Genomic DNA, 20,297 nt, shown 5'->3' with positions numbered 1-20,297 from the left:
GCATGTACTACTAACTTCATCTCCCAGTTCAGTCTTCTTGGTCTATCCTGACTCGCTAGATTTACAACCTATCGATTTGATTCATTCAGGAATAAGTATTGATAAAATAAAGATAACAGTGTTATGATAATCAAGAACATGGCAAGCCCTGTTTCTTTTGCAAAGCAAAAGTATTGGTATTCTTTATTTGACAGCAGGGTGGATAAAAATCAATGATTTTTTTAAAAAAATCAAAAAAATCAGATTTTTTTGATTTAAATCGGATTTTTTTTATTTAAATCGGATTTTTTTGATTTAAATCGGATTTTTTTATTTAAATCAGATTTTTTTGATTTTTATTGAATTTATTTTAATAAAAAACTTTTGGGGTAAAAATCTATCGTAAGATAGTTTTCTATTTAAGATACATAAATAATTTAGTTTATTCAGCATGAAATGGAGCTTAGTTATGTAGCACAAGGCTGTATATTCTGCAACACTGGGACTATCGGTGAGTCAACAGTGGGTCAAAGGAGTAGCAGAGATGACAGTTGCTCTTTAAAAATTATGATTTAAATCGAGTTGATTTAAATCAAGTCTTTTTACTAGTGATTTAAATCATGATTTAAATCAACTCGATTTAAATCAAATCCACCCTGTTTGACAGATCTAGGATGCAGAGAATAATTCACATTAAATTATGTAGCTGTGTTGAAATAATTAAGATACACTTGTTTTGTTGAGACCATTTTGGAATACGAATAATCCCAGATCTTTGCACTTTCCGACGTGCCCTGAAGACCTTTCTGTTTCAACAAGCAGGGCTAGCATAAACATCTAAATTCTATGCCAAGGTCTTAGCAGATACACCAAGTTGACTCAATTTATTATTTACTGTTTATAAAAAAAATAAAATAAAAATTATTATATGTATATGAAATCTTAATCTGTTCACTGCCCTGAGTCCTTCAGGAGAAGGGCGGTATAGAAATTCAATAAATAAATAAATAAATAAATTTCCTCCTGTAATCTTTCAATATCCAGAAAGAAGTCAAGAAAGAGCGAGCGGTAGTAGATAAAGTATTTATTGCAAGAATTTGTCGAATTCTGAAAATTATGGTCCCCAGGACATTTTGTAAAGAGGTAAGTTGCAAATAGAGAATAACCAGTCTAAATCTTTTGTTATGAAACCTTACTAGCTTGTGGTCTTTCAGATGTATTTTGGCTGCAATCTCTAGAATGCCAATTCAACACAAAGGCTGTTCATTTCACTCAATTGAAGACTGAAAATTTAGTAATTTGCAATTGCTGTTTATGTCAAACTGGCTCCTGAACATTTTTATGATTGCCCATGTTAAACCTATACTTACTAATGTAGTATCTGGTGGATGGTTATTCTTATTAACTTGAATTAGTTAAACATTGAAAAGCATATGCTGTAGTTTGACTGCTGTAGATGTTCTTAAAAGAATCCAAAGCAGCAATCAGGAATAACAAGTCTGCTCATAGCATTAAGCCTCATCACCATGGAAGAACGCAGTGGGTATGAATAAGTACTACGTAATGTGTTTCTAGGATTTTTCTTTAGACTGGCACTCTTGTTTATAAAGTTTGTAACTTTTTCAAAGTCTATTTGATAGACAGTGCAGATTTGCCACTCTGTTCATTAAAGATACAAATTGCGTCCTAAAGCTGAGCTGTTGTTCCTGTTTTTACAAACACAAATAGTGTTAGAAGTTGTAGCAATTTTGCATGTTTCGTTCATATCAGTACTGTATGCTATATTAATTCGCTGCATTGAATTTTCTACAAGTCAGCCATCTGAGAGACGTGATTAAAGTATAACAATCATATTAGGACTAGAAGTCAGCTTGCCCCGAAAAAGTGTATGCATGCAAATAAACTTTGTACACACACACACAAAAAGTGTGCAACCCCGTCAAAAGTCCAATTTGATTTTTTCTATCTTGATCATTCAGATAATGAACTGAAAACTAATTAAACTAAATTGAAGATAATACAGTATTAAACATGACCGTAGCAACAGGAATTTTCTAATATATAACAGTTACAATAATTTTTTACTCTGCTTATTTTAATTTTTTTTTTTGCTTTGCATTTATATTGAAAAGAAAGGAAACAAGATGAGAATTTCTTAGAAACTGAGAGAGAAACTATTATTTACCTGAATTTTTGTAACAGTACGTATAAAAAAAGGCTGACTGTAGTCCTGATTCCTTTTTTAAAATAACTTCATTAGATTTTCCAAATAAAAAGATAAAAACTAACAAAAATTAAGAGAAAAAGAGAAAAAAATAAAGAATGAAAAAGAAAAGAAAGTTAAAAGTACAGAAAGAAAAAGAAATCAAAGAAATCACTTCTGACTTTCTTTTACAACAGATATAAATATAAATTTACATTAAACACAGTCTAAATTTACAAGAAACTTTTTTCCCGTTATCTACTATTTTTATAACATCAAATCCATGTCATAATTTCATTTTTTTCTGTTTCTGAAAAAAGTCCAGAAGGAGCTTCTAATCAGCATTAAAATTAATCAATATCTGTTTGTCCATCAGTCCCAAAAGGCATGTTTCTGATTTCAATTGTATATTAATTTTTAAATTTTTCTGAATTAATATATGTACTTGAATCCAATTTTTAGCATAATAAAAAGTCCTCTCTTGTTGTACATACTTCCAACATATAATCGAGGTACTTTTAAACGTTTTAGAGAATTTGTCCAGTGACAAATGTCACTTTACATCACTTTATAACATCTGTTTTGTCCCCCTTCCCCACATAGGCAAACACACAACCAGGCACGCCTGCCAAGATTTTATTAAGCAATCAGACTAGAAACCCTTGCAGATAAGAGTTTTGGCAGTAAACTGCAAAATGCCTGCCAAGTCAGTTTTCACTCACAGTAAGCAAGAGAGAGTTTATCCTCAGTCCGGTTCAGTAGCAAAAAGTAATCCACGAAGCAAGAGTTAGCCAAGGTCCAATCCAAATATGCACAAGCCAGATTTCAGGTAACGCGATGTGACTCTCAGGTTTTTAACTTTGACCATCACAAAGCCTGAAGAGCAATCACACCCACTTTTATTCCTTGTGGGGTGTGGCTCAGTGACTCAGCTCAATCTCTGGTCCTCCCACGCCTCTTTCGTTGCTGCGCACGCTTCTCCCTCCGACGCTGCCTGGGATCAAGCCAGGATTCATCATCCTCACTCCCTATCTGTTGTTGTTCCGATATGCTTTCCTCCTGGCATATCCCAGGCTGTTCCTCTTGGCCTTTGGATGGAACCTGAGGCATTGCCAGAGAGGAGGGTCCTGGAGAGGGAGGCCTTATCAGTTCCTCCCCATCACCTTCTGAGTCCTCTTCCTCTGTTAGGACAGGCTTGGGAGTCGGGGTCACAACAACATCACTTCATAACACCAACACCAAATCATCTGCAAAAGTTTCTTTTTTTCATTTTTATACCCATTATCCTCTCATCTTGCCTTATAGGTCTATTCATAATGTCAAAAACCAAAGTAAAAAAAAGGGGGGATAACGGGCATTGGGCAGCCTTATCTTATTTCCTTACCTCACAAGGTTTAAGTCCTCATTAAGAATTATTTATTCTGTAAAGTATACACTGATTTTACCCATTTTATAAAACTTCTCTCCAATGTTTGTATCTTCTAAAACATTAAACAAAAAGCATCAATTTAAATTGTCAAAGGCTTTCTCTGCATCTAAAAAAAATTAATGAGGCTTGTTTTCATTGTGCTCTTCCAAATATCCTATAATGTCCAATACAATTCTGACATTAACTTGTAATTTAGGTTAAAATATATATATATAATATCGGCCTTCATAAATAATTTCTTGTAGAATTATTTTCAGTCTATTTGCCAAAATTGCTGCCAATAATTTATAAACACTCTTCAGTAGTTATATTGGTCTATAGTTTTTTGTGGAAGTTAAATCTTAACCATCTTTAGGTATTAATGTTACGTTATCCTGTTTCCAAGACTAGGCATCTTACCTCCCTGTAATGTAGTGTCCAGATTCCTATAGTTATACATCTTCACAAATTTGAAATGCCTAATTAGAATACCAAATAATATGAATAAGCAACTGGAATACAACTCCCTAGAGTTGCATTGATTGATTGATCCAGTTTTTATAGCTGTAATCTAGTTGCTCATTCATATTATTAGTAACCCTGGGCGGTATACAACTATGCTAAAACACTCAATAAATACCTAAGAGATGCAGCAAAAATAATCCCTGCATCTCTAGTACATAGGTAGTGGTCAATTTAGTGACCATTGCAACAGCACTGAAAAAAGTGACTTATGACCAGTCCTTGCACTTACGACTCTTGCAGAGTCCCTGCACTCACATGGTCACAATCCAGACTCTTAAAAACTCAATCACTTTTATGATAGTTGCAGTATCCTACTGTCATGTGATTGTCATTTGTAACCTTCCCAACGGGCTTCCGACAAGCGAAGCCAACGGGGGAGTTGATAGAGGGTTGCAAGTCATGGTCACATGATGTCTTGCTCAACGTTAGGTGATTCGCTTAACGACCGTGGTAAAAAAAATTGTAAACTCAGATTCAGTCCCATCATGTCTCACTTAATGACCACACTGCTTAACAGTGATTTTTCTTCTGGTCCTTATTTTGGTTGTAAGTCAAGGACTATCTGTACTTCGTATTTGGAACAGATTAGCTTTATTTTAGAGTCTAATTTGTACTGATTCTTTATGGTTGGAAAAGATCTGTATGCTTTCTGTGCAGAGGTCCTAAAATTAATACAATTCTAAATATTGTTTCTATCTTTCTTATAATAGACAGGTTATTTGATACTTATTGCCATTATGTTGGTACTTCGCACATATTGTGACATCTGGATGATTCATAATGGAACAGTTATCGAGAGGTAAGGGTCATTTATATATTCCAAACCAATTTCCTACCATTATTATTCTTTGTTACCGTATATCAGAAGCTAATACTGCTATTTTTAGAAACACAGTGCATGACTAAATATAAATAAATATAAAGTACAATACAAAATCAAAACTTCTTTCTAAGGGAGCATGCCATGTTAAGCCACAGGCTCTCCTCTACCCTATTAGTCTCTCTTGGAGCTGCCTGGAGAAGAAACTTCCACTTTTAAACTAACCAGTGTGGCTCATACAAAAGTAAAAACCATAGTTTAAGGGTTAGCCTTGCTCAACTGGTGTCCTCTTAGAGGTGCAAAAATCATAGTTTTCTCCCAAATCCCAGATATGTTGGGATTTCTCTCTCAGAATTCCCTAGTCACATGACTATCAGTTATGTTGACCGCGAGTTTTTAAAGTTGGTATTTCAACATACTTAAGTGTGTCAGTCAACCGCATATACGTACGAGTTTATTTTATGGAAGGTAATACATGATTCTTTATTCCCGTGTTGCATATAGTATAAATACAATGTAGTATTGTAGGCACAAATGATCTAAACCAGGGGTGGGCAAATGTGGCTCTTTTACAACCTGTGGACTTCAACTCCCAGAATTCCTGAGACAGCCAAGCTGGCTCAAGAATTCTGGGAGTTGAAGGCCACAGGTTGTAAAAGAGCCACATTTGCCCACCCCTGATCTAAACCATGAATACTCTTCAATATCAAAGAGTTTTGCTCTAAGCATCAAGACTCAATTTTAAACAAATCTTATGGAGAGGAATTTATTTTAAGCTTTCCATTTTGACATTCATGCAATAATCCTGTATTCTATGAAATGTAACAGATGGCTGTTCTTTTTACCTTACAATTTTTGACATCTATTCAGGAATGTTGTTTATTAGACTTCTGTAGTACAGGTAGTCCTCAGCTTACAACAGTTCATTTAGTGACCGTTCGAAGTTACAACGGCACTGAAAAAAGTGACTTATGACCATTTTTCACACTTATGACCGTTGCAGCATCCCCATGGTCGCATGATTTAATTTGGATGCTTGAGAACTGGTTCATATTTATGACCGTTGCAGTGTTCCGGGGTCATGTATTCACCTTTTGTGACCTTCTAACAAGCAAAGTCAATGGAGAAGCCAGGTTCATTTAACAACCATGTTACTAATTTTAGAAACAGAAGTGATTCACTTAAGAAATGTGGCAAGAAAAGTCAGAGGCAAAACTCACTTAACAAATTTCTCACTTAGCAACATAAATTCTGGGCTCAATTGTGGTCGTAAGTCGAGGACTACCTGCAGTAATTATCCATTACACTTTGTACAATAAAAGTATATAATTATTATTTTACCTAGTCAGAAATAAAAATGTTAAATTCTGTACATTTTTTTTTCTTTCAGTGCAATCGTTAGCAGGAATCTGTCGCTATTCAAGAATTTCTTTCTTAAATTTGTAGTTTCCATTCCACTGGTAAAGAGACATAAATATTAGCATGTATCTACAATGTTTATGCTCGTAACTGATGCATAAATGAAACAATTGCTTCTTTTCCCCAGTGGTTTTTGACTTCAGAGATATTTAGTTTAAATAATATCAGCTAAATTGTATACTCCATAGTCTTTCTAAAGCTTTATTAATTGCTTCAAAACAATTTGAAGCATACTGTATAATTTGTATTCTTACAAATTATACAGTATGGTGCTGGTGACTTTCACTGTTGTTTTCTGCTACTCCAAAGACAACCACTTAGTAGGTTAACAGTCTCAGTTGCCACTAATGCCACCTTGAATCTTGGTCCAGATTGCTTTTAATCTAATTCCCAATCAGTGTATTGGGAGTGTGGTTTCCAGCTTTGGCCATGTGACTGAGAATTCTGGAAGTTGAGGATGAGCACACTAAGAAACATAGCTGATCATTGTAGTCAAATTTCTTCCTGCTATGTTTCTAAACCATTAGTATTATTTTTTTTCCTACCAAATTCTTCACCTTCCTGAATATAATTTTTTATTCCTTGTCCAGCTCTTGTTTTTTTTTTCTCTATATGTATTTCTATGTTGGCTTTTATCCAATTCGAATCCTATTTATTAAAATTTTTGCATTTGCTGCTATAATATAATATATTGTATAGGTTTTTTTTAATTATTTTTTACAAAAAGCACAGGACTGCCTTTTAGAATGGCAGCCCATGCTTTCTCCTGTGGAAGAGCTAACTTATCCCATATCCCGATGCCAGCAGAAATGGGGAAAATACATATCTTAGTGACGTCAGGATGGAAGTGTAGATTAATAACCAGGCATTATGGAGACATGAGATTTAACAATAGGCTTGTTTGGCAATAGCTTTCTTTGTAGTGTGGTGTCTTCAAGGAGATGGGCAACAGTATGTGGAAGTTTAAAACCCACCACCGCCTGTATAATCAGTTCCATTAGTGTGAAGGGTAGCAAGGGAGGTGATGGCTTTCACCAAGGGTCAAAAAAGAAGTGATGGCTTTCACCAAGGGTCAAAAAAAGAGGTGATGGCTTTCACTGATTCAGTTGTTGCTTTGACCACAGTTGTGGGAGCACATCTGAATGTTGATATGGTGTAAAGAGAGTCTTGCTGCTTCTTTTGTTGACCTTTTCTTGTGTTCGTTTTCACGACTTTCCACCTGTCCTTGTGGAAATATTATGGGATGGGTCTTCTTGCTTCTGCCACTAATCTTGTGCATGTGGTGGTTTGCAGTGCTATCATTGGCCGCAGTAGAAAAGATTTCAAGAGGTACTTGTTCAACTTCATCGCTGCCATGCCTGCTGTAAGTGGTGCTTTTTTGTTCTTGACCTCTTTGGGGTAAAATGAATAGGTATTCAGTCACAACTTTTCCAGTAACATTTGACCACTTGGACTCCCATGAAATTTATTACCCTGAAAAGGTTTATGGGGTTGCAGTATTTCATTTCCCCCCCCCCTACTTTAATTATGCGCTCACTATATTATAGTGACTTCCAGAAGTTAGGTCTACAATATTATCAAGCGAAGCTAGTACGACCCATGGCACAATGTTATGAAAACTCTCATTCAAACTATTTGCAGTGCTCCAAGTTACCTACCCTTGATCTTAATGCGAAAGATTTCTTTAATGTCACTCCAACTACAATGAAATGGGAGGAATGAAATATTCTGTGTCCAGAGTATAAGAGCGTAGGGAAAGTTTGTATTTAACAGTGCAAAAAAAATATTTAAAAGTTGATAAACAGCTCATTCCGTTTTGATTTTGAATCAAAGTACACAAGATACAATCTTGGTGTAGTTTTTCCTCCTTATCATTAACAAAATTGTAGTTTCTCACCTCATTAATGGAACAGCTCCTCTTCCAGATTGATGGGGAAGTGTTTTATACAAGAGAGGATTTTTTTTTTTAAATGGGGTTTTTTTTGCTCTACATCAAAGTAAGAGCAAGGGTAGATATGAGCACAAATGTATTTGATTTGTGATAGGGCAGAATGTGGTAGGTAGGAAACTAAGCCTGGTGGCATAAATAATTGTCTGATACCCATAATCAAATTCAGAAGTATCTGAGTTCAAGATTCTTGGCCAATTGACTCTTGGCCAATTCTTTTCCTCTCTGTTAAAAGGGATATGACATGAGAAAAATGATTCCCCAATCCAAGTTCCTCTTTTTCTATATAGTGATTTTATTAAAAATTGTAAGTTAGATAAAAATTTAATACAATGCAATATACAAAATTTAGTACAATGCAATAAAAAATTAATACAACAATAAAAAATAAAATAAAAATATTTTAAAATGAAAAAAATAAGAACATATAGTAAAGAGAGGGAAAGAAAAAGACTTCCCCCTTCATCATGACTCCTCATCATATAGCAAGTGTAAACAATTTTAGTAGCAATGCAGTAAAATATACAGCCAAATAAAACTGCCACAGTAAATATTAAAATAAAAGTTGTAAACGTTAATAATATCATTATGGTTCATCCCGATTTCAGCCAGGTGCTCAGACTGGATTTGGCATTTTTGTCTGCCTGTCGAGTCCTTACCAAGGACCTGGGATACGTAGACAATAGGGAAAATAATAGCACAATCAAAATGTAAGATAAACATGAAATACAAGTTAAAGGGAATTGAAGCAGTTTAACCAGTCCCTATACATTCTGGGGAAGAGTTCAGAATGTGAAGAAGGATAGAAGGGTAATGTTGGTCTTATTTCCAAGGGAAGACCATTTCACAAAGCCAGAGAAGTAGGACCCCGTGACCTCCATTCTCCTTACTTATAAAAGTGGGGTATGTGCAAAAGCTTCTTCCAGGAAGAACATATCAAATGGTTAGGTAGGTGGAATCCTTACTGTAGATCAGGGGCAGGGGTGAAATGCTCCTGGTTCGGACTGGCTCGGGCGAGTAGGTAGCGATAATGGCTGGTGGTTCGGAGAACCAGTAGCAATGGCAGCTGGAGGCTCCGCTCACCCGCCCCATTCCCTGGAGTCGGGGAATGCACCATTCCCCGACTCCGGCCTTGCCGCGGAGCCACTGCCTGCTCGCCCTTCGCCCACGCGGTGTATCCTACTGCTCACCTCCCGCAGCTGGCTGTCAGGGAAGGCAAGCGCCCGAAAGTTACTGGAGTCACTCACTCTCCTTCTTGAATGAGTCACTCTGGTCCATGCACTGGCTGCGCAAGCGCGCACCATTTATTTAATTCAGCGGCAGGTTGGGTGTGCGCTTGCACAGCCGGCACGTGAACCAGAGCGGCTCATTCAAGGATAGCGACTCCGCTATCTTTCGGGCGCTTGCCTTCCCTGACACCAAGCTGCAGGAGAAAGGTGAGCAGTAGGAGTCGGGGAATGGTGCATTCCCCGACTCCGGGGAATGGGGCAGGCGGGCGGAGCCACATGGCGAAGGGCGAGCAGGCAGCGGCTTCGCAGCAAGGCCGGAGTCGGGGAATGGTGCATTCCCCGACTCTGGGGAATGGGCGGGTGGGCGGAGCCGCAGGAGAAAAGTAAGGACATGCCGGCAAAATAGAAATTTAAAAATTTTTCTCTACCAGTTCTGTGAGCGTGGCTTGATGGGAGGGGGTCTTGTGACTGAGTGGGCGTGGCTATGAGTGACATCGAGTTGGCCATGCCCACTCAGTCACAGGACACCTCCCCACCAAGCCATGCCCACAGAACCGGTAGGGAAAAATTTTAGATTTCACCCCTGATCAGGGGTATCAAAGTCAAGGCCCATGGTCTGGATCCAGCCCATGATGTGGTCAGATCTGGCCTGCGATGTGGTCAGATCTGGCCCTGCGGGGCCATCCTGGCCTACCCAATGTGAAGAGGAAAGATCAGGCCAGCGTAGCTTCATCCCGGTCTATCTACCCAATGCAAAGAGGAAAGATCAGGCCAGCAGTTTGGGGAGTGACGTCAAGCTGGCCATGCCTCCGAGTTGGCCACGCCCAGCCAGTTGGCCACACCCACCAAGTCGGCCATGCACGCCCAGCCCCCCAAGGTCAACCACAGCTCTGTTGCGGCCCTCAATGAAATTGAGTTTGACACCTCTGCTGTAGATAGTTGAGACCTGTGTAGTAAGATATTAGCATGTTAAAGCTTTTTTGTGTGTGTAGAAAAGCCAGCAGAACAAGTCCTAGCATAGAAATGAGGAAAAAACCAAAAAGCTTTCAGAATCAAAGAAAGAATTAGAAGTTCCTGATTCACACAAAGCCCCCTCCACTGCTACTGCTTTCTATTTCTTTTGTGGTATCAATATGTGGTTCTTACAGATAAAAGATTACTCACCAACATGCTGTAATTTATATCATCCCCAGTATATTGTGATATTGTGCCCTGAGAAACTGTCACTATCTGGTAAAACAGTTCACAGAGTAGCAAGTACTATTACACTTCAAGCTTCCTCTTGGTCCCTTGTATCTAAGCATGTATTTCTTCATGAAGTTTTTTTTTTTTAAAAAATACTGATTACAGCACAATCCTATGCAGGTTTACATTGCATTCAGTTTATTGGGGCTTATTTCCCAAATAAACATTTCTAGGTTTGCAGATGAATTCTATGTGGGTTGTACTCTTAAATTGGATTTTAGATTGCCATCTGTTGGGATCAAAAGTGGTGGTGGGCTTTAAGCACATTAGATTATGTGTTCTTATTGATATGTTCTTATTTATAGATCTCCCTAGTGAATAACTTCTTGAAATATGGACTAAATGAACTTAAGTTGTGTTTCCGTGTCCGACTTACCAAGTATCTTTATGATCAGTACCTACAGTAAGTGATTTTTTTTTGTTTTTAACATTACATTTAGATTAAAATTAAATAAACTCTACTCCTTTAAAGTTAATATAAATTGTAATGTATAATTTAATGTATAAGGAGGCCCTTGTTCACCTTGCCTCCTTGCATGATCCTTGCAAGATCCCACCTGCCTGGATAATTTTGGTCCATTTTCCCATCTTCCCTTCTTAGGGAAGGTGATAGAAAAAATGGCTGTTTGGCAGCTTCAAAGGATGCTGGATGAAACAGTTTATCTGGACCCCTTTCAGTCAGGATTTAGGCCCAATTAAGGGACAGAAACAGCCTTGGTTGCACTTGTGCATGATCTCTGGCAAGAGTGGAATGGGAGTAATTTAATCATTCTTGATCTCCTTGACCTCTCAGCAGCCTTCAATACCATTGACCATGATATCTTTTTGGGCCGGCTGTGGGGTTTGATGCTGGGCAGCAGAGTCTTGTGCTGGTTTGACTCCTTTATCCAAGACCAGGTCTCAATCGTGAGGCGTGAGGGAGTGAGAGATCCAGCTCACAGCCTGTGGCCTGCTACAGGGTTTGTTACTTTTGCCTCTCTTTTTAAACATCTACATGAAGCCACCAAGCGAAATCATTCATCACCATGGGTTGAGGTATCATCAGTACTTTGAGGTATCTCCATCCCTGGTGACCCGAGTGATGCTGTTTCTGCCAGGCTTTCGAGGCCTGGATGAGGGACAACAGACTTCAATTGAACTCTGACAAGACTGAATGGCTTTGGGAGTGTGGAGCTTCAAGATCTCAGACTTTGACATCTTTAGTTTGGATGGGGTGGCACTACCCCATAGAGACCTGGTTCTCAACTTGGGGGTTCTCATGGATTCATGAGCAGGTGGCAGTTGTGGCTAGGGCAGCCTTTGCACAATTTCAGGTTGTGTGCCAATTGCAGCCTTTCCTGGTTAAAGAGCCCCTGCATTCTGTCATTCAAGTCCTGGTCATCTCACATCTGGCCTACTGCAATGTACTGTACATGGGTCTACCCTTAAGGAGCATTCGGCAGAGTGTGTCTTAAGGGCCGCTAGAGTGGTCCATGTCACACTGCTGTTCCGCGAGCTACTGATTTGCTTCCAGGTGCAATTCAAGGTGTTGGTTATCATCTTTAAAGCCCTGCATGGCATGGATTCAGGTTACCTGAGGGTCTGTCTTGTTCCAGTGGGGAGTATCAAACTGGAGGTGGTTGATGGACTCATAGCAGATCCCACCTCACCCCTGCAGTTTTTATTTTCTCCCTCTCCATCTTTTTACCATAATTTTAATTATTGTCTGTCTGTCTGTCTATCCACACAAGTATAGATGTATATGTATAGTTTTATTTTTTTTTTAACCTTGTAAGCAGCCCAGAGTCGCCTTGCAGTGGGAGGGCTGGCAACATTTTTAATAAATAAATATCATTGTAATTAATCATTCAGTGAAACTGCTATGTTATATTACTGATTTCCTGACATTTTAGGAGTTTCACATTCTACAAAATGGGCAATCTAGACAACAGAATAGGCAATCCTGATCAACTACTTACACAAGATGTTGAAAAATTTTGTAACAGTGTAGTGGACCTATATTCAAACCTCAGCAAGGTAAGTGTGAAGAAAAAAAGTGATTATGTTGTCATCTGCATGTTTAAATATAATTTACATAGTAGCAATTTAAATATTCGTTCTCAGCATGAAACTGAAAAACTGCTGAATTAGAGATTTTTCTTGCAGTTAAGTAATTGTTGAACAGTAGACAAAGTAAAAATTCTTGAGAAACTGATTTATATTGTAAGAATTTTTTTAATACAGGTTTTTAGTTTTTTAAAATTGACTCAGAATGTTCACATAGCCTTTGAGAGCCTAAGATGAGACATTTTAGCTATGTTTATTCGAAAAACCTGATATCTTCTTTGTAAAAGGGTCCTTTTAAATAAAAATTCATATGGCATGCTTTCTCCCATGACCCAATATTTACAATTAAATCTTATTTTGCAGCCATTTTTGGATATTGTTCTATACATCTTCAAACTAACAAGTGCAATAGGAGCACAGGTAAAATTTTATTTTTATTTATGCACTTTAAATATGAATTATATACTCTCCAATAGGAGAGATGAATTATTGAGAATTTTCTATAATGTAATATTGAGAAGTATTTGGAAGTAAAACAACAAGAAATTTAGAATTTTCAACCATTATAATTTGTCAAATGTGTGCTACATACTTTTTTTTTTTAAATTTGATTTATATGCCGCCCTTCTCCGGAGACTCAGGGCAGCTTACAATGTGTTAAGCAATAGCCTTCATACTTTTGTATATTTATACAAAGTCAGCTTATTGCCCCCATAATCTGGGTCCTCATTTTACCTACCTTAGAAAGGATGGAAGGCTGAGTCAACCTTGAGCCTGGTGAGATTTGAACTTGCAGTAATTGCAGGCAGCAGATATAAGTGGATGTTAATAACAGTGCTTTAGTCTGCTGAGCCACCAGAGCTCTATAAACAGATGGTAAATATAATGTGGGATATTCTTTTAACAATATCTTGATAATGTAATAGGTAGAAAAATAAGATCATTCAGAGTTTTAAGAATTTTACATACATTAAAATTCTTGTAGAGAGCCAGTTTGGTGTAGTGGTTAAGGCACCAAACTAATAATATGGAGACTGTGAATTTTAGTTCCACTTTATGCATGAAAGCCAGCTGGGTAATCTTGTGCCAGTCATGCTCTCTAAGATCTAGAAAGTAGGCAATGGCAATACATTTCTGAAATCTTGCGCAAAAAAATTGTAGGGACTTATCCAAGCTGTGACCAGGCGTCAACACAGAGACAAACACATACAGACATGCATGCCCACATCCCTGCACACATTTTTTGTAATAGAAACGGGTGTATTAATAAGCCACTCTAAAAAGTTAAGTGTCATTGTGTCATAATCTTTCAGGAAAGCTTTTTATCATAGATCAACCCTTTATTGATTGATTGATTGATTGATTGATTGATTGATTGATTGTTAAATTTGTATACCGCCCTTCTCCCTGAGGACTCAGGGCGGTGAACAGCCAAGTAAAAACATAAACTACAAACATTAAAATACAATTAAAATATATGTATAAATTTGGCCCCATGATTAAAAACAATAACAAACAATTAAAAACATTTTAAAAAATGTTAGGCCAGCCCGGCTTGCTGGAAAAAGAAGGTTTTAAGGGCACGGCGGAAGGCACCTTGACATATACAATACCATATAAGTATTTACTCAGAAGCAAATGTTGTTATATTTGGAACCTGCTGTCATTTATAAAAATAATTAAGTGTTATTTAATTTCAGAATTGGCAGGTCTTACTTTAAGATCGATTATATTTTTCTGCAGTTGGAAGTAACTTCTAACCTGTAGTCAGGTGATACCTTTCCTTGTAACCAGCCTCTGCACCAACGGATTGCTAGATGCATCCTTTTTGAAAAAGAAAATATTGTTAATAGATTTATTTTGGAAGTTGTGTCTTATTTTATTTTTTGATATTTTCAGGGCCCTGCTTCCATGATGGCCTACTTGATTTTTTCAGGCTTTATCCTTACACGCTTAAGAAGACCTATTGGTAAGATGACAATTACAGAACAAAAATACGAAGGCGAGTATAGATACGTCAATTCACGGCTCATTACAAACAGGTATGACATAGTTTCAAGACAAATTAATGTTCATTAGGCCAAATATTATAAGCTAAATCAAGTCCTTTATGTTGTTATTTATTTAAAAAAAAACCTTTTAAAATGTTTCATGTTAAACCTCTATATTGGTTGCTGAAGAATGAAAACAAACGATTTTCATCTGAAAACTGAATGAATAAAATGTTTGTTTGATTTGTCATAATTTGTTTTGGTGCAATTTAATTTGTTGTAGGAAGCATGTCCTAAGATAGTTGGTTTCTTTACTTAAAAAAAATATTAAAATACCCATTTTATTAAAATAAATGAAGTTAATAGTGCTGTGTTGTGAACTTAATGTGAACTTTACTGCTAAAGCAGTGAAAATCAGGAGTAGTTATTGTTATTCTGTTACAGAACCAAGAGTATGGCTTTAACTAAGAATTTAAGAATGAATGTACTCTGAGTTATTTTGCTTGGTCATTTAAATAAGAACATTTTGCTATTTTTGTTGTTGCAGCAAGCTTTCACTAGTTGCAAGACTAGTTTCAAGGTCTGGTCCAGACATGTGGGAAATCGAAAATCATGAAATGTTGAAACAGCCAGTATGATTCTGTGTTGCAGGGCAAGATTAAAACATGTGTAGTAAGCAGGGAAAGAAACTGAGGGAGCATTTAAAATTATGACTTCCAACCGGTTGTCTGAAACGGCAGGTGCCATTACACTTTTATCGCCTATAGACAACCCCACCTAATTCTCCTGCTGCTTAGTTTGATCTTGCTTGCCAATATGTGCTGATTAGACCTTTTTTTTTTTTCTACAGTGAGGAAATTGCATTTTATAATGGGAATCAAAGGGAAAAACAGACAATTCACAAAGCTTTTCACAAATTGGTAAGTTAGCTTCAAACCATTCGGTAATGTAAACAATCCACAACATTTGGTGCAGTGATGTTAAAGATTATGAAAGACTTCTGTGTTAGAGGGATATCTGCATGAGACGATTACTTAATGAAAAGTGAAAAGCAATAGGTGAAAGACACTATATATTTTTTTCAAAGCAATGCCTAAGGACTATGGGTACTGACAAATGATATAGTTAAAAAGGAGGGGACATGATTGGAGCATATTAGCCTTTTCTATAAATTGGCCTCCTAAATGCTTTAGTCGTAGTAAGGATTTTGTTTCCTTCAATTTGATTTGATTCAATTTGATTATATCCATTCTCCAAAAATCTTGCCAAACTTGCTTATCACCTTCTTCCCGTCTCAGTCTTTATATCTTTTATTTTTCCTTAAGTTTGATTTAAATCTCCCTTTAGACCAGGGGTGAAATCCAGCAGGTTCTGACAGGTTCTGAAAAATCAGTAGTGGAAATTTTGAGTAGTTCGGAGAACCAGCAAGTGCCACCTCTGGCTGGCCCCAGAGTGGAGTGGGAATGGAGATTTTGCAATATCCTTTCCCCAGGAGTGGGGAGGGAATGGGTATTTTACAGTATCCTTCTCCTGGAGTGGGGTGGGAATGGAGTTTTTGCAGTATTCTTCCCCTGCCATGCCCACCGAGCTACACCCACAGAACTGGTAGGGGAAAAAAATAGATTTCACCCCTGCTTTAGACCCAGTGACTTCAGAATCAGTGAGCTTTGTTGATCCTGGATGTGGAATTTTTTTTAAAAAAATGTATTTGACTTTTACAAGCACCAAAGTCTTTTTTTCCTCACCATTAGTTCACTTTTTTAGTTTTCCATATTGCATTATAAGTATAATTTCACTTTTTTAATTGTGAATAAGTTGAAGCCCTATCAGAGGCAAAACAAATCTTATTGTTAAAGCTTAATAAATTTGATATATGAAGTTGAAAAGGCAAAAACCTATTTCACGTTGCAGACTTTTGCCTCTGAAAAGTCATATCACAATTCAAGTTTAATTGCTAATGTGCCACAGGTTTTCTAACAGATGTGACATTAAAAGAGCTTTACCTGTCTTTACCTATTTGCGTAGTTTATTCTTGGGAGTCATCAACATAACGCATCCACATATTGGATACAGTTTCTGTTATTCTTTTTTAAGACGTATATACGTGCATGTATTTCAAAATTGCTTTCCATTTTCTATGCCATTTTTAATCTTAACTGTTCATTTTTCTCTTTGACCACATTCTTGCAGCATACACAAACATACACACACACACTGTTTTTTTCTAGTCCTCATGCTGCTGTCCTTCTATAGCAGTGATGGTGAACCTATGGCACGCAACACTCTCTCTGTGGGCATGCGAGTTGTTCTCCAGCTCAGCTCCGCCGTGCATGTGTGCGTGCCTCCCACTGGCGAGTTGGTTTTCGGGTCTCTGACATGCATGCGTGGGGGGCAGGGGGCATGCAGGGGGTCGGAGCGCATGCGCGGGGGCTGCATGTGCATTGCATTTTGGGGGTTTGCGCGTGCACGCTTTGGGCACTCGGTCCAGAAAAGGTTAGCCATCACTGTTCTGTAGTAACGATTTTTTCCTCACCTGTAGCATTTTTCATCAACATTCCACCAAGTACAGTATCTTTTCACAGACTTCTCATAACTCCACATATTTTTGTGGTACTTTGTAGCATACATCATTTCACACTCTTCCAAACAATTTTCTCATTCTCTTTCCTTATATCCACTTTCTGTTCATCTAAATGGGAGATTAATATCTCTTCTAAAACTTTTTCATATAGGATTTGGCACCAAATCAACCAAAGTGCTATTTTACTTAAGCAAGCTCATGCTGTTCTATGCAAGCTAAGATCTTTAATGTAGAGACTACTTTGTAAGCCAATGTGCTATTTATTGCCTGCATGATACCAACTGAGAGGCATATGCAGTGAAATTATACAAAATGAACCAAATTTCATAAGATTACTATTCTTGCATGAGATAATCATGAGTTTTTTTAAAATCATTTTTTTTAATTTTTATTTTTGGGCACGCTCAACAATACACAGTGATTGTCATTGCCTCAAAAGGATCATGATTCCCTCATCCAGGGACATCTAATATAAAAATACATAAATTTGATTAAATAGTGAATAAAAAGGTTATCTTGAAATTATAACAATTTTTAAAATATACTATAGCAATAAAATCAACTATATGTTTTCCGAAAATTGTGGCTTATTTTTTAAAAAACACAACAAAAGAGGTTGCCAAAAGTGGCCTGCCTCTTACAGTTCCCTCCTGTATATTGTAGAATGCAACATTTTTCTCCCCCCCCCCCAAATAAAATAAATACATCTTAAGAAAGACTGAGACACAATCTATTTTTAATGCATCATTTAAGTACCATGTATAAAATGTATTGACATAACTTTCCTATTTTTCATTGCCCTAGGTAGAGCACTTGCACAATTTCATTTTGTTCCGGTTTACAATGGGCTTCATAGACACCATTATTGCTAAATGTAAGTGTTCAGTCCTTCCTTCCTTCCTTCCTTCCTTCCTTCCTTCCTTCCTTCCTTCCTTCCTTCCTTCCTTCCTTCCTTCCTTCCTTTTCATGAGAACTAAGGACGGTCATGTCTGAGACACTTTATCTAATTACATCTCTCCCTCCCTCTCTCTCTCTCTCTATCTCCTCCCCCCGCCCCCCCCCCCCCCCGGTTATAGAACTTAATAGTACTTTCCCCAAGACAGGCATTTTGCCATGTAAAATTCGATAGGGCCAGTATCTCCTTTCTGATTTTTAAATACCAGCCTCTCCCTTTTGATTACTTTACCATTTAAGGAGTTTCCCCAACCTTGGGCAGAAGGAAAGGTTTTATAGCAGAATTTTATTCGCATTTTGTTGACCCTGGACCAGGGGTGTCAAACATGATTTCATTGAGGGCCAGATCAACATTGTAGTTGACCTCTGGGGGCCGGGTGGGGAGGGGCATGGCTGGGGTGGTCACAGTAGACCAGGCATGGCCCAGGAGGCACAGCCAGCTCGACATTTTCCAGCAGAAAATGGCAAAAACCACACATTGCGTATGCTGGATTCGTTTAACCTCTCGGTTCGCTTAATGGTCATGTGATTTGGTTAATGACCATTGTGGCTTACTTTACAATCATTGTAAAATGGTTCTAAAATTGAATCAGGTTACATTGGTACATACTTCATGACCACAATGATTTATGATCAAAATTCTGCGCTCAATTGTGGTCATAAGGGCTCCTATACTGTCTTTCATTCCCTTCCTCTCCAGTGAATATAAATGCAAATATCAATTCCTTTGTGCTGGAGTCAGCATTCCAAAGGTCTGGGGAATGGTTAAGAGGCAAACAAAAACTGATCAGCCTTGTCAGTTTCATTGTCAATTTCAAGCCTGAAATCCCAGTTGCGGTCACACAATTTACCGTTTAGCAACCCGGACTCGCTAATTGTGGTTGCTAAACAAGGACTTCCTGTATTAAACTGAAAAGAATAAAACAGTGTTTCATTAAATTGCTGTCTGAATGTTGGATCAAACCACATTTAAAATAATGACATGGAATTAAAAAATACTTTTTTTTCTCCTTCAAATGTTTTAGATCTTGCAACCGTAGTTGGCTATTTAGTTGTTAGCCACCCATTTCTAAACTTGTCTCATCCTCGTCATCAGAATAGTACCCATGCTGAACTTTTGGAGGTGAGTAATATATTTGCTGCAGTAGTTATAATAAATGACACACATGTTGCTTGTTCGTTTTTGCGAGAAAAAAACTATATTTCATTGTTTTAAGGATTACTACCAAAGTGGAAGAATGCTACTGAGAATGTCTCAAGCCCTTGGCAGAATAGTTCTAGCTGGTCGTGAAATGACTCGATTGGCTGGGTAAGTGTCAAGTATAAGCAACCAGAGCCACCCATAAATAGTTAAAGTAAACAATTTTATTGACTTCTACCTGTGTTACAAGAATCTCCCCAGACTGCTCACTTTCCTCAGAACAATCAGATAAGGCTTTATGGATCTTGAAGGAGGTCAAGTTTGGCTAGACCCTCACTTGACTCCTCCTTCCAGCCTGGCCAACAGTTTCCCAACAATTAGATTGACCAATATTTTCATTCATAAAATAAATTTATTTTATCCTCCTTGTTAACCCCAAATCCATATTAATTTCTAATTGTGAGATAACTGAGATTAATTTGATCATTTTGAAATATTAAACATGAAGTACCTATTTAAACAAAGCTTGGAGCATCATTTACAGAAAAAAAGTACTTTCTAAATAATTATAATATGCACTCGTGATATGTATTATTTTGCTTCCTATTTTAAACTGTCGATTTGGTTTATTTTTGATGAACATTCTGTTTTGAAGAAAAATTCTTGAAGTCTGTCAGTTTAATAGATTTATAATCTTTAGCTTCACAGCTCGAATTACAGAATTAATGCAAGTTCTGAAGGAACTAAACAGTGGGAAATATCAACGAACCATGCTAACACAAGACAAAGGTAACTATGATGCTCTGAT

General features: G+C 37.3%; 1 protein-coding gene across 2 annotated transcripts in view; it reads left to right on the top strand.

Annotated features, from left to right (window-relative positions):
- The window catches only part of ABCD3 (ATP binding cassette subfamily D member 3), a 46,487-nt gene that overhangs the window by 12,682 nt on the left and 13,508 nt on the right, over positions 1 to 20,297 (top strand). Inside the window, exons 3-14 of one of the 2 annotated variants that reach the window (XM_034437288.3) lie at positions 1,024 to 1,122; positions 4,826 to 4,914; positions 7,648 to 7,717; positions 11,082 to 11,179; positions 12,669 to 12,792; positions 13,186 to 13,242; positions 14,722 to 14,864; positions 15,664 to 15,733; positions 18,199 to 18,268; positions 19,374 to 19,471; positions 19,566 to 19,657; positions 20,190 to 20,278. In XM_034437288.3, coding sequence (XP_034293179.2) covers positions 1,024 to 1,122; positions 4,826 to 4,914; positions 7,648 to 7,717; positions 11,082 to 11,179; positions 12,669 to 12,792; positions 13,186 to 13,242; positions 14,722 to 14,864; positions 15,664 to 15,733; positions 18,199 to 18,268; positions 19,374 to 19,471; positions 19,566 to 19,657; positions 20,190 to 20,278 — 1,099 coding nt within the window. Of the gene's footprint in view, positions 1 to 1,023; positions 1,123 to 4,825; positions 4,915 to 6,325; positions 6,396 to 7,647; positions 7,718 to 11,081; positions 11,180 to 12,668; positions 12,793 to 13,185; positions 13,243 to 14,721; positions 14,865 to 15,663; positions 15,734 to 18,198; positions 18,269 to 19,373; positions 19,472 to 19,565; positions 19,658 to 20,189; positions 20,279 to 20,297 lie in introns of both variants that reach the window. The other variant, XM_034437289.3, reaches the window with a different exon arrangement.

This window comes from Pantherophis guttatus, chromosome 3 (genome assembly GCF_059756535.1).
Source record: "Pantherophis guttatus breed Tessera chromosome 3, ASM5975653v1, whole genome shotgun sequence".
Classification (NCBI taxonomy): domain Eukaryota; kingdom Metazoa; phylum Chordata; class Lepidosauria; order Squamata; family Colubridae; genus Pantherophis; species Pantherophis guttatus.
This window is presented reverse-complemented; position numbering and strand designations above follow the sequence as displayed.